Source organism: Balaenoptera borealis, assembly GCF_965194805.1.
Source record: "Balaenoptera borealis genome assembly, chromosome: 1".
In the NCBI taxonomy this organism is placed as follows: domain Eukaryota; kingdom Metazoa; phylum Chordata; class Mammalia; order Artiodactyla; family Balaenopteridae; genus Balaenoptera; species Balaenoptera borealis.
In genome coordinates this window covers 138,553,183-138,567,844 of record NC_138860.1, presented here as the reverse complement: position 1 = coordinate 138,567,844, position 14,662 = coordinate 138,553,183, and the positions used below count along the sequence as shown (strand labels likewise).

Genomic DNA, 14,662 nt, shown 5'->3' with positions numbered 1-14,662 from the left:
TGTTATTACTATATTATTACATATTGTATATGTTGTTATTATATATCTGTTTCCCTACAGAACTCAATAAATATTTATTTTAGATCTACTGCTACATGGATACAATAAAAGATGAATGATACATGGTCTCTAGCCCATGAAATAAACTCAGCTGACAGGGGTGATGAACATGCAAAGAGATAATCCCAACAGAATACACGGAACACACCATGTGACACAGGATGTTCTGTTCTGATCAGCCACCTATCAGCACTTACATTTGGTTTCTGCCTCCACTGGATTCCAAGATTTCCGGTCACCATCACTTCATAGCAGAGAATGTTTCCATTATCATTCGGATGGAACCGATTCATCTCATTTTCTGATGAAATCAGTAGCATGGAAGTCTCAAATATTTCAGCACCATAATGTTTTGTCAAAGTTTCCAAGGTAGCCAGGTATTTCACCTTCAGGTCGTGTGTGGACACACTGCTGTCACAAATGGTCTTGTTGTTAAACTCCTTTAGGAAATCCTTGAAAACGTTATTTATCCGCATCCTGGTGAGAAGGTTCCTCTGTCTGATGGACTTATTCAATGTTTCTGGAATATATCGCTTGTAGCTGAAACAAAGTAAAAAAAAAAAAAAAGTCTCTTTTTCATGTATAGGTTAGCAGAATAGTGCAGAAACAAACCTAAGTCTATAAATCTTCCTTCCCTGTGTTGCCAAATGAGAAAGAAGGGTCTACTCCCAGAGGGTCTTAGATGGAGTAAAACTCTGAGGATGATAATCGTAAGGAGATCGAGGTGAACAGGGACTGAAAGAAAAGAGAAAAGTACATGCTCCACAGATTTTACTGAAATAGGAATTCCTACAGGAATCATCAGATTTTCTGGGTCACAAAGGCAGGCAGCAAAATGCACTTATCTGTGTTTTTGTTTGCTAGTGTGTCACTGTTCCTGTGCACACTGGTGTTCACATAAACACTGTTACTAAGATTCAGCATCAGTTAGAAAGCCGTCTGGAAGGTGTCAAGAGTAACGGAAGATGTTTTGTATGTTCTACTTGCCTATCTATTTTACAGTTTTTCTATAAAGATCAAAAACTATTTTTACAAGAAATGGGAAAAAAACCCATAAAAGCTAATTAAATACAAAAGACTTAGTGTTTGCCATGTGCAAATGTCTCAGATATATTAAATGGATCAACAAGTAAACTGAACGATTAGTTACCCATCCAGGTGCTAATGAGAGAGTATCTGTGACTAACAGAATCTCCGCAAATGGATATACTGCTAGAACAGGAGCCAGCTTTAAGAAGAGTATGAACACCAAAGAAAAAGAGAACAAGTCCACTGGGGGTCAAAGTGGGGAGACCCGTCGGCCTGTTACTCCCAGGCCTGAAAAAACACCTGGCACAGGGAAATCCCTGCTGCACAGATGGTTTCACAACCGTGGAAAACTGTGGAGTTTGAAATTTATCCCCAACAAATATTGTAATTTTTTTAGATTAATGTAATAAGAGAGGAAAATCAGAGGAGAGTTATCATTTTTTACTTTAGCCTCATGAAAAAATAAAGAGGAGGTGCCCAGAGCAAAAGCCACAGAACACAGAGAAAGTAGCAGAACAGCGTTTATGTCTAATCAGTCCCTGCATTTCTGAGGAACAACTTGTGATCTGCTCCAGACTCTGGTCAAGGGCAAGGAGATACAAGAAGTAACCTTATGAGAAGATACATGCCACCTATCACAAATAACACCGCTATAAATAATTCCCTCTTCAAAATGAGACTGTCTTATGACAATCACAATAGCTCACTGATTTAAAAATTATATTTCCAGACTTCCCTGGTGGTCCAGTGGTTAAGAGTCTGCGCTTCCACTGCAGGGGGCACAGGTTTGATCCCTGGTCGGGGAACTAAGATCCCGCATGCTGCACAGTGCGGCCAAAAAAAAATTAAAATAAAAATCATATTTCATAGATGAGTGGGAGTTACGCAGATTCAATAATCCTTCACAAAGACTTGATCACAAATGATAATTTTAAGTAAATACAGTTTTCTTAAGGTAACAGTTGATCGTGCTTCACATCGGAATTAGCGGCTCTCTAGTGAACTAGTTCTGGCCGGGAACGATAACAGCTGCCTGTAGAGCTATAATCAGAAGGATTTTAGGACAGATCCAGCACAAAAGGAAAAAGTTCAGTGATAGATGGCAATGCCCAGCATGGGCAGAGAGGAAGGGGGAGGGCATGCAGGCCACTAATTTGACTGGCACCCCAGCTCACAACTGTCACCCTAGTACAAATTTCTGAGGTCATCAGCCAACATTCAAAATCAGGACACAGTTGTAACTGTGTTACCTTTCATAAATATTCTAAAAAAGAGCTGCGCTCTGCAGAGAGCAGTAGTCAGCCAAGAGCTGGCAGTAGTTAAGCTGAGATGTATGAAAACATACAAAAATAACACCATCCCCACAATCAAGTCTTTAGCCAGCAGGAAGGTTTACCTGATGTCCTTGGGAAGTTCTGGCAACTGCATCTTCTTCATCATGGCATAGTGGGAGATGGCCAGGACGGCCATTCCCAGACACTCGTTCTCAATATCATGCCCATCCTGCTCCGTCTTGGGGTCTCGAATGGGAGCCAGGCATTTGACCAAATCATACTGTCCCTTTGGAGCAGAGGTGAGAAGAAAGGAACCACCACTTAAGTTTCAAAGAGTCCACCCATGTTTCTGATCTTGAGAGGAAGGTTCCCCATACAGGGAGGTGCTACCCAATAAGCAGTACAGCAATGAGACTAACGAGATTTAGAGTTTCTCTGGCACCAAAGCTCTTTCTCAACAGCTGGGCATGAAGGGGCTTGGGAAAGGTCTCCCCAGGTTAATTCATTCGTTTAATAAACACTCACTGAGCACTATGCTGGGTGCTGGTGAACGGTATGAAGCCCCTCTGTGGGGCTCCCATGTAAGTGATGATGAAAAGCAGCATGTACTAGGCTTGGGCTGCACCAGGGCATGGGACGTGACAGCTGTCCGGGGTTTGATTATTTGTTAACTCCACAACGAACCGGTGTATAAATGACAGAGCACCACACACCCTTCTGGTGTAGATTTACAGAAAGGAGAAGGAATCCAGAGTCTACACTGCATCATTACCACACGTAAGTTTTTTCAACATCTGCTGTTCAAGTTTCCGGTAGTGAAATGTATCACCAAAGTACACCCCCTCACTCACTGAGGCACGCCACATTCCACGAGCCAGTGAAGGCTGCTAGGTCCCCTTTATTAAGCCCTAACCTGAGTGCTAGGCACTGTGCGAGGTTCCTCTCATTTACTATTTCACTTAATCTTTACAACAGCCCTATGAGGGGGTTGCTAACATCACCATCTCTGCCTAACAGCTGAGAAATCTAAGGCACCAAAAGGTTAAATAACTTCATTCACTCACTTGGTAATCATTGATTAACAAGAACCAATTACGGGCCAGATGTTATTCTAGGTGCTAGGGATACAGCAGTAAACCAAACCACATCGCGGACCCTACGGAGGTTTCCAGGAAAGAAAGAAGAACAAACAAACAGAAATATATAAACTCAAGTAGTTACCAAAACCAAAGTCAAGTAGAAAGACAGAATACTGTGGGAGCTGGGGACCTAGTGAGTGGTGGGGTAGAGGGTCAGACCAGATGTGACTGCAGGGCTACGGCTCTGCAACACTGTGCTACAGTCACACTCAGTCTTTACTCACCGACTGGAAGTGTACAGAGCTCTTAGGATTGGGACCTCGTTAGCCTTTCTCCAGCTCGAAAAGAGGCAGACATGAAGTATGGGGGTGGTGTTCCTACATAAGGAAGACACTCACTTTCCCTGAATCAACTTTAGTTTAGTGGGTTTTGGACGGAGGGTTCTCACTGCTGCAGTTCCCCCTTTTCCCCAAGATAAGACTTCTTGTTCCTCTCAGTAAGAAAAGGACACTGACCTCTTCTACAAACTACCAAGGACCAACAACAATCATCTCCACCAGCAATGTGTGAAGAGGAGAACAAAATCTGAAACTATTTTGTCTGGCTGTGATTTTCTGTCAACATCACTGTACAACTACCTTAAGTAACTCATTCCTGAAGCTCTGAAAAGTCAGGTTCTAATATAATACTTACTCTTGAAGTATGGTGCCCTCTTTTTTTACACTTCCTCTCCCAAAAAAGTAAAAGAATCAATCTCAGAAATGAATATATGTAAAACTGGGAGGCTGAATTCAAAAAGACCCATCTGAAAATGGCCAGTTCACTTATTTTTTCCACACAGTTATCTGCCCAGGGCTGTGCCCTGTCCCATTTCTCTACTGTCTCTGAGGCCAGTCCTCAGGTATATTATGGAACGTGGATAGTGTGCAATCACAACTAAAGCTGTACGAAAGAATACAACTGTGGCACATAACCCATACGTGTAAAAGTATATCCTAAGGAAATAATAAACAGAGCACATATTTAGACGTATGTATGAGGCTGTTTTGTAACAGTGATAGCGTAACAGGGGAAAAAAATCAAGAAAAACCAAAACTGTTCAGAAACAAGGATTAGTTAAATAAAGGCTGACTTTTCCTCTGGATTCCAGTCTCACACTCGATTTCCTACCCGAAATCTCCACTTGTGTATCTCACAGGTATCTTCAGAAGAGAGCTCCTAATTTCCACCTCTTCTCCAACCTGCTGCTCCCAGTCTTCCCTATGCAGGGAATCACTCCGTTATCTATCAAACATTGCCCAAAATAAATCTCAAAATTCTCTTCGATTCTTCAAATATCCTCACCTTCCACATCCAACTCATAAGCAAATCATATCAAATCCATCTCCAAAATTAATCGCAGATCCACCCATTTTTCTCCAACTCTACTGCCACTACACTGGTGCTACTGGCATCTAAGGAGAGGAGGCCAGGGGTGTGGATAAATATTCCACAATCCCTTACAACAAAGAATTAACCAGCCCAAAATGTCAGTAGTGCTGCTTTTGAAAAGCTTTGCTCTACTCTGAAGAAATACTTTCCCCACTCCTCCCTTAGAATTGCAGACACTTTTTTATTCTTCAAAGTTCAGTATAAATGCCACTTCTTTAGAGGGATCTTCTCTGATCACACTATTTAAATTAGGTCTCCCCATTCAAACCTCCCTCCCCATATTCTCTATGACAAAGGCCTTTTTCTTCATAGCACTTTTCACAATTTCTTGTGTATTATCTATGTATCATTTTATCTGCTTGTTTTGTTCGTCCAACTCGACTATATGTCTGGTGCTTGCAGAGGCCATGTCTGTCTTGTTCACCACAGTTTCTGCAGCGCCTTAGCAAAAAGTACACAGACACTCAGAATAAGATATTTTCAAAAACTACACAGTGCATAATACATATTTGCATGATAAAATCAGGAAGCACATAAACAAAAATGTTAGTTATCTCAGGGTAATGTAATTTAGGTGACTTTAACTTCCCTTTCTGGCTTTTTTCTAGTGTCTTATCATTCTACCCTGCCACCACTGTGACTCAGAGTGGCCACCTCCTTCCTCTCTGTGACTGCTGAGAAGTACCTTCGTGATTAGCCTTGCTGAACTACACCTTCCCTCACTTATAGCTCCCCTCTGCTCTCTGCACAGGAGGCACCGTAGACACGAACTGAAATGGTAGGAGGGGGGAAAAAGAAAGGAATGGGGAAGAAGTAAAGCCCAAAAAGCCCACAAGTGGGATAACCAGCCTGTTGGATGCTGAACTGCCTTCCCCCTCCTCACCTGGGGCAAGTCCAGGGTTGGTGAGAACTACCCATGGAACAGGCCATAAAGCATCTTAGCTGCCACCATGGTCGGCTGCACCAGGGAATCTGACCCCTACCATGTCCTACCCACCCCACAAACTCCAGGCTCTCCTGGGCCCAACATCTTACCTGAGCAAACAGATACTCCAATGAGCTGGCGTCAAGGAGAGGGGTTGCATCTGGAACTTTTTTTTTCTCGTAGCTGCTCTTCTGCTTCTTTGGAGAATGTCGCCATACTGACTGTTCGTTATCATTGGTCCCGTGCCAGTTGGTGAAATAGAACCTGGAAGGCAGGAAGATGAATGTTAACTGTGGGAAAGGGGACCTTGGCATGCGTGGGAGAGGTGTCCTGGTTCTACCCAGAGCGATCAGTGCCAGAGATTAAACTTCCCTGAGAAGTAAACAGACAGACCTTTCATCTGTGTAGCGCTTCACTGTCTATAAGGTCCTTTTCTTTTCATTCTTACAAGCACTCTGTGAAGAGCATACTGCCAGAACCTCATCTATGACTCAGGGAGATAAAGTGACTTCCTTAAAATCACAAAGGAATTTCCACTCCGTCTTCCTAGATAGCAAAACACTGCTGTCTAGAACTAGATGCTAGTCCAGCAACTCCCTCCACCGTTAGTAACGCCAGCCTGCCTTGAATCCAAGACCTATTTCACAGTTTAACATTTCTGAAATCTAGTTTCATCATACAGTCAAGACATACAGTTAATGTAGCAGTCTTTCCTAATTCTCAGATGGCTGTTACTGACACTTTTTAATCTTACAATGAACAAAGTTTTAAAACAGAAGAAATATACAAACACTACTACAAGCATCAGCTGCAGTGCCCTGAACTAATAAATGCTTTATATACATTATGCTATTTAATGCTTACAGCAACTGTACAAGGTATGTTTCATTGTTTCCATTTTATAGATGAGGAAAACTGAGGTTCCGAGAAGCTAGGTCACCTAAGACCACAAGCCTGTTCTCTCCACTACTACTTTCCTCTGCCACCTGTAAGAGAAACACAATGAGTTCTGGAATGCGTGAAAGTGACTGAGCCAAGCTGATCCAGGCCAGCTCTAGGCTACAGACTCAGAGGGTACCTGGGCCTCTCTCCCTTGACATGCCCATGTGCTGATGAAAAACCACCACGGCATGGAGAAGGAACATATAAAACCTCCCAAAAAGGAGCTGCCGTTAAACTCAGATATGTCAGTGAGCTATATTTGCAGAGCCTAGGGCATGCCAGGTCCTCGGCCAGGCTCTGAAACACAAGGGGTTCTCAGGCACAGTCCCCGCCTGCTGTGAATTCCGTCTATAGGCAATCAGTTAAATCCAGGGGGCACATCTCATAAATAGGGCTACACTGTGACTTTCATGGACCCCACACAGTTTTCCTTTCCTCCGTAAAAAGAAATATTAAAGTTATATTTTACAACTATGTTGGTATAAAGATGAATATAATCCAGGCTGGATTATTTTTTTTCCTGATTTTAATAAAATTAAAACACTTCTGTGGACCCCTAATAACATCATGAGCCCAAGGCATTGTGTCTCATAGATAAGTTTTTCTTGAACATGAGTGTCTCAGATACGGTGCCAAAGGAGTACCAAGGAGGAAGAAGTTGTTGCCTCTGCCAGGGGATGTGGCAGGGAAGGGTAAAGGGTTGGGGAAGGGAGTTGGGACTAGGATAAATAAATACCAGGCTATGGAGTCTGGACCATACACAGAAGGCAGAGGAAAGACTGAGACAAACTGATGTGAGGCAGGATCCCACTAGAAGAGAGCCCCACAGAAAATGGACTAAAATGAGAGAGGCCAAGAGACAAGCAGGCGCCTAAGACAGCAGCCTGGGCAATGCTGTGAGGTTTGTGGGGTCAGAGGCCTCAGTGCCTTGCTCATCGCTAAATCCCCAGCGCCTGGCATATAACAGGTGCTTAATACACGCTTGCTGGATGCAGAAACAGCAAATGAATGACCTAACTCAAGAAGCAGCAATTAAAATGGAAACGATGGATAAGAAGTTACTTTAAAGGTAAAAATCAACATTTTACAACTTTCAAGTGATTCTATACAGCCCATCTTCCACATAACTCACGGAAATGACTGATAATTTGACTGTGGCCTTTGGCATCTCTCTCTCAGACAGAAAGAGCCACGTATCCACAGAGTCCACATGCAGCATAAACCACAGCTGCAGGACTGTCCCCGTACCTTCCCACAGGAGAGTAGAAGCCTGAGGCTCTCAGCTGACACAGAGGCCAGCATTCATGCTGCCCCCAGGCTGAGGTGCCTGCTCTTCAAGGGCAGAACAGAGCAAGGCGGGGAGGACTCCTCCAGGATCGGCTGCCCTGGGCAGGCAGAAAGTAAGAGGTGAACCAGCCCTACCAGCTGAGCAGATACAGGAAATCTGACACTGGGGCAGAAAAAGATGGACAAGGCCGTGGCCAACTCCTCTGACTGCTGAGGGAAATCCAAAATGGAGAGTTCTCTTCATTCATACAATAATCTAGTGATCTACTATAAGTTCCAGGGGGTCTTCCTGGGAGGAGACAGGTGAGAGGGTCTAAATGGGACGATTAAGAGAGTAGCTAAGAGCTTCTGAGTGCTAATCGTGTGCCGGGCACTCCATATACAAAGGTTCAAAGTGAGGCTCTGACAGAGGGGCACGCAGGACAGGTAAATTCTGTTTGAGAGTGGAGGAAGGTGGTAATGAGAGAATGAGAATTATGTATGGTATGGAAGCTTACCTGGGATGAGGGGGGAAAGGATTCAAGGATGGAGGAAGTTGTCTGAAAGAGCAACACTGAAGACAGATTTTCCCTGAACCAGTTGGAGCCATGGATCTCCCACACCCCGCTGAGTCTCTATGATAAAGAGCCAAGGACCCATCATACTCCCTCGGGGCTGAACGAGGACATTTTCTGAGGTTGCTGTCTGAGCCCTGCGAGACCAGCCTTGCCTTGGAAGCCTTTTGGTAAGATGTTCAGACAAGATAAGGCAATGTGCAGCTTCTCCACTACAGAAAGGCTGAAGGGAGCCTAAAACAAGGCTGTATCTCTGGAAATTGCCTATAGTCAAAGGCTGACAGCTCTCTATTTAATAAGACAATAAAAAGAAAAAACCTTTAGATCAGTTAACTGCCAAAATCAACATCTTCCATAAGCAACAAGGATATATTGTATAGCACAGGGAAATATAGCCATTATTTTGTAATAACTTTAAGTGGAGTATAACCTACAAAAATATTGAATCACTATGTTGTACATATGAAACTAATATTGTAAATCCACTATACTTCAAGAAAAATAAATAAATAAATGTAACAACAGGGAATGTTTCAAGGAAAAAAAAAAAATCAACATCTTCCTAATCGCTAATAAGACAAAACTAGTAAGTACACTGAAGACAGAAATTGTGCGCTCCTTTCAAAATTAATTATTAAACTTGGGCCAATTTCTGATATTACAACATGCTAAAGGAAAAAAATTAAGAATGATCTAAATAAATGTAGTATGATAGCTGCTGATATTCCTTTGCAGAATGATGTGGAAGAACACTGCAGGAAGGAAGGAAGGAGGGAGGGAGAGATTATCCCCCTTATTGGCGGGATAGACAGACCTGCCAATAAGAGATATGCCTTCCTTGCAAGTTTTTGAGAAAATTATATTACAGATGATTACATATTCTAAGTTTATGTACAGCTATTATATACAACGAATTCTCTTTAGGTTTCTATAGAACTTTACTAATGGATAGTAAAATTCATTTAGATGAAAAGGCAAGAAAATGTTTTTTACTTAAAAAGGAATAAAGAATATGCTTGTCTTATATTAAGATACATTACAAAACAATAGCTATCAAAATTACCTAAAGGCAGAAAACTATAATTAAAGTACAAGAACACAGAGCTGGGATTCCGCTGAAACAGTCACCAACATCTATTTTCATATTACACCTTCTTCAGTGGGGAGATGATGAGGTTTCAAAATTATGTAGTTGGTTGTAATGCAAATGCTTTAGCTTAGGGTGGGATCTTTTTTTCCAAGTTCAAAGAGCTTGTGGTAACAAAGCAATATCCTGTTGAAGCCCAATGTCAGGTACAAAGTCAAGGTGCCAAAAATGAGGCAGCCATGCACTTCCTGGCAGCTAACATAAACAGGGAGCTGGCAAAGACAGCTTTTAATCATGAGGCAGTCACAGGACCAGCAAAGACTAAGGCCTCAAAGAGGGTTCTAATGCTAACAAGACGATTCACTATGTGTGTAACTGTGAGTAACTCACTTCTCTTTTTTGGACATCAGTTTCCCCCTAAAAAATTGGAAGAATTGAATCAGGCAAACTCAGGTCTCTTCCAAGTCCCAGATTCTACCATTCTAGATTCCGAGCCAAGTGGAAAACCCTAGAGGGAAAGAACTAGAACTCAATGACATGCCTCACTTCCTAGACTTCGAGCTGCAAATACATGTTTCAATGCTGGGTCACATAGCCAACCCCCAGGCCACGGAAAGCTAGATTACACTCTGAAAAACAAATCCAAATATAGTCGGAAGGCTCAGCTGGGTGGGGTGAACGTTTCCCTAAATCTGGGGCGTGAAATCTCACATGACACACACCTCTCCTCTTAAGGTGAGACTGTGGGTGAGTACAGAGAGAAGAGGAAAGTCAGCCCCAGGATGATTATCAAAGAACGTAGATCTGGTTCAGCTTCCGCTGAGAAAAACACCCGGGCCGTTGTGGAATGGTAACAACTCTACTGACTCCCCAGAGTAAACAGCAGCTAAGATACTGAGGGCCTCTGAGATCTCCAGGGCTTTTCCAGCATGAGCCGGCATTCCATTAGCATCTGAGCTAACCCACTGACTTAATCACATCTATGTACGTTAAGATTCTTTTCAGATAGGATTCACCCTATTTATAAGCTCCTCTGCTAAATACACGTGTGAAAGTATGCTTAACTAGTATCTAACAAACATACTTTCAATTCTAGGTACAGAACAAACACGCTTATAAACTCAAGAGACTACAGCGGTGAAGTACTGACTGCCTGTGCCACCTTGGGAGACTACGTGACATTTAACAAAGTCTATAATATGGGAGAAAAGGCAAGTAAGTACCCACCAGAAGAAAAATTACAGCCCCACTAGACAAAAGTCCTCAGGCAGTGGATCAAAACATTCACCTCTTTAGAACAAGACCAAGCTAGGATTTTCTAGGTTTCTACATCAGGCAGTGTTTCTCAAGCTCTCTAGCTGCAACTTTTAGTAAGAAACATATTTTATTATATCATGACCTAGTACATACAGACAGATTATATATCTCAAACTGAAGTTCTAAAAAACAATATTCTTAGGATATGTATATATACTGATATTATCTATCCTCATCTATTTCTCTCTTTAAAAAAAAATCCTGGTCATAACTCACTAAATTAAACTCATATCCATGATTCACTGAATGAAAAACTCTGCTGCAGGATATTAATTCTATTCAAAATACCCTCTGCATCATAATGATTTCTTTTCTAAAATATGGCAGAGAAGGTGGTCAAACTCACCTTGAACTGTTTTCCAAATACTGAAGAAGGCCTTTCTCATACCAAGCAAATACAAAGCTTACAGATTATAAAAATGACTACAATACTTCTTGGTAAGTGACTCAGGGCTCCAGGCTAACCGTCGCCCGTCCCTGCGTGAGGGAGCCCAGCAGGCACCCATACCTCATCCGGTAGTGGAGCCGGAGCGACATCTTGTCGTCGACGGTGATGGTGCGATTCGGAGCATACCAGAGCTTGGTGTTCTCATCATACAGGGCAAAGAGGTTGTGACACAGAGGAGATATACCTGGGGAAAAGTAAAGAACACATCAGAAAATTAAAGATAGATAAATCTGGCCATCTGTTTCCAAAGCACAACATACACAAAGACCAGAAATTGTCTTATCCAAAAAGAATCTAGGTCATGTTCGCATCCTCTTAGGGCCAAATACCAAATACAACTTCCAACCATGTTCCATCAGGCAGTTTTAAACAAAATAATAAAAAATTATGGCTCCCCAGGAATATATACTATAGCTCCTGGCAAACCAGGTTAAAACCATTTAAAAATAAAAGTCTAATAATATTTCTCATTACAGTGTCTATGACAGAGTCTTACCAAATCCTGCTTCAAAGAAAAAAAGGCCATCTGAGAGGCTCCCAGATACCACCTGATGTGCACCTTGTTAATCACAGTGAGAAACATTCCTAGAGTTTGAGAAATCCCTAATCTGTCTCCTACAGAAAATGTTTAAACAGTTCTAACACACTGTGATTACACATTAAACATGCGAACAAGTTCCTGGCAGTAGCACATGAAATGTGTGTTAGAATAAATAACCAAAGTGATTTCTATCAGTGATTAAAATCTATTGCCATTAATAACAATATACTTCTTAAGTACTCTGTATGGTTATCAAAAATATTTTTTATTGGTAGCCAACTAGCAAGAACATATATGCTTACAAAAGGTGGTCCGACAGTGCTCCCTTGCCTCCCTACCTGACTAACCGCCTCCTTTGATACAAGAATGTTCGAAAAGGTAAGGGAGATGATGAAGCCAGGAAAGTACCTTTCCACTCACTTCTGAGCCCATGATTAAAATTACACAGACCTGTAATCTAAAAGTGTCGGGGGAGATAGGAGAACGATCGCAAGTAATCAATCATTGCTGATATTTTCATGTGTGGTCAGGCCTCAAACTAAGATACAATGAACTTAAAAGCAAAAAAACGTGGGAGAACATGAGGTAGCTGGCACTTGTTTCCCAACTCAGACATCTGAAGTGAGACTGACACTGACTGGGACCCCCGCTGGCCCTGCCCACCTAGGCAGGGACTCTCTCCAATATACACACTAAGTTAAGAAGTTACAGCTTTCTTGGCATCTCCATGCCTCTGCTGAATTCCTCAACTCCTGCTTCTCAAGATATTTGGGAGTTACCCCTTCAGAGTTACACTCCTCCATGTAACAGAGAAGATGGAGCTAAATTTCAAAGAGCATTTTCCCTTGGGAAAAATGGCAAATGGCTTTTGGATCCAGTATTATCAGGACTATGTTTCACGTAAACAATAGGTTTTCATTCATAAATTGGCTTCTGTGGACTGGACTAGAAATCTAGCTTTTCTTTATACATATCCATATTTGAATGTGAAACATACATATTTGAAGAATAATTTATCTATAATCATGGATAGGTCTATAATTCTACCACAGGTCTGATTCAAACAATATTACTACTTAAAAATAGGAAGATGAAAGATACCTTTCATATAAAAGTACTGAAAAATAGTAACAATACTAACATTTACTGAGGGCTTAGTATTGGGCATCAGGCTAACACACATCTATTACCTTTCAATTCTCCTAACACTTAATGTGGTTAAGTATTATTTTTGCCATGTTACAGGTAAAGAAACTCTGAGATTTAGTCTGATTCAGGGTTACTTAACTAGTAAAATCCAGGGCTGGCATTCAAACCTAGATAGAGGTACTGAGGGGGTAAATAATGAGAGCTAAAAGAACAAAAATTTACCATATATTGGTGAAAAATGAGGAAGTATACAGATCCCAAAGCATCATGTACTATAATAATAATAGCTACAAGAATCTGTGGTATTCTGTATTCATCTATTTTTAAAATTTATTAATTTTTGCAACAATCCCCTGAGTTGGTTACAAAAGGTAATACTCATTCTCTACAGACTGGGCTTAAAAACTGATGCCCCAAATTGACCCTGAGCCCAGAGTAACAGGATACAGGGGCTGTGTCTGTCTTCAGATTCACAGGCTCTCCCCTCTCATCTCCTTTAGCAGCAATTCCTCTATCTCTCACTAACTGCAGCCCAACAATTCTGTACAAATGATCCTTGCTAACAAACTAAGGTTTATACTTGCTATGCTGATGGCAAGAAGCTTGGCCAAGAGAATAAACACTATAAATCAAATCTCAAGGTAAAGGGGAAAAAATGCCTTAGAAACACCAACTTACATCTAGTTGTTTTGCTAATTACAAATACTTTTAAAACTGCTGTCCAAAGCTGGTTCCTTACATACTCTGCTATCTAGTCAAAGTAACCCTAAAATATTAATGCATTTTCCCCATAATAATCTGTAACTCAGCCAATTTTATCTAGTGTCATGTTTAGTCAGTAAGGATCTACTACATTCTTCCCTATAGCACCAACCTCTCCCCTTTTATTGGAACTCTTGTATTTAAAGCATTTTAAGCAGAAAGACATATCAGGAAGAAAATGGGTTTTCTAGACAAGCTGTATTACAAACAAGGTAGCTGACTCTTGAAACAACCATACTATCCCCGCAGAGTTGTTCTGAGGACTAAAGATGATATAAGTAAAGCATGGATCAGACTATCTGCCATCATGGCTAGTTAATTTATCATCATGAAATGAGTTGATTTTTTAAAAACAGCTTTATTGAGATGTAATTTACATACCATAAAGTTCACCCATTTTAAGTGTACAGTTCAATGAATTTTAGTATATTTACAGAGTTGTATAACCACCACCACGATCTAAGTGGATTAGAGCTTCAGTTTCTATGAATTAACTTTACCTGTCATTTAAAAGCAGGTAGGCAAAAATTGCCAATGACTCCAAGTTTAAAGGATAATGAAGGGCTTTATTTTGTTAGTCAGTTTGGTTTCCTACCGTCTAAGGGCAATAAACTAACTTTAGTAAGACAAGGCTCACTTTAAAAAAAAAAAAAAAGAAAAGAAAGAAAGAAAGAAAAAGAAAAAATGATTGTCTTGTTCACAGGCTCACTGCCCTTCCTTTTCACAACTTGGCAATCTGACCAAGCCACAAAGTGACACTTAACTTCTCACTTCAAC

The 14,662-nt window shown here is 41.2% G+C and overlaps 1 protein-coding gene across 3 annotated transcripts in view; it reads right to left on the bottom strand.

Annotated features, from left to right (window-relative positions):
- Positions 1–14,662, bottom strand: part of JAK1 (Janus kinase 1) — a 143,723-nt gene that overhangs the window by 34,108 nt on the left and 94,953 nt on the right. For all 3 annotated transcript variants that reach the window (XM_082356600.1, XM_082356602.1, XM_082356601.1), the window contains 4 exons: positions 11,494–11,617; positions 5,909–6,062; positions 2,486–2,649; positions 258–600 (listed from right to left, as the gene is read on the bottom strand). In XM_082356600.1, the coding sequence (XP_082212726.1) occupies positions 258–600; positions 2,486–2,649; positions 5,909–6,062; positions 11,494–11,617 (785 nt within the window). The remainder of the gene's footprint in view (positions 1–257; positions 601–2,485; positions 2,650–5,908; positions 6,063–11,493; positions 11,618–14,662) is intronic.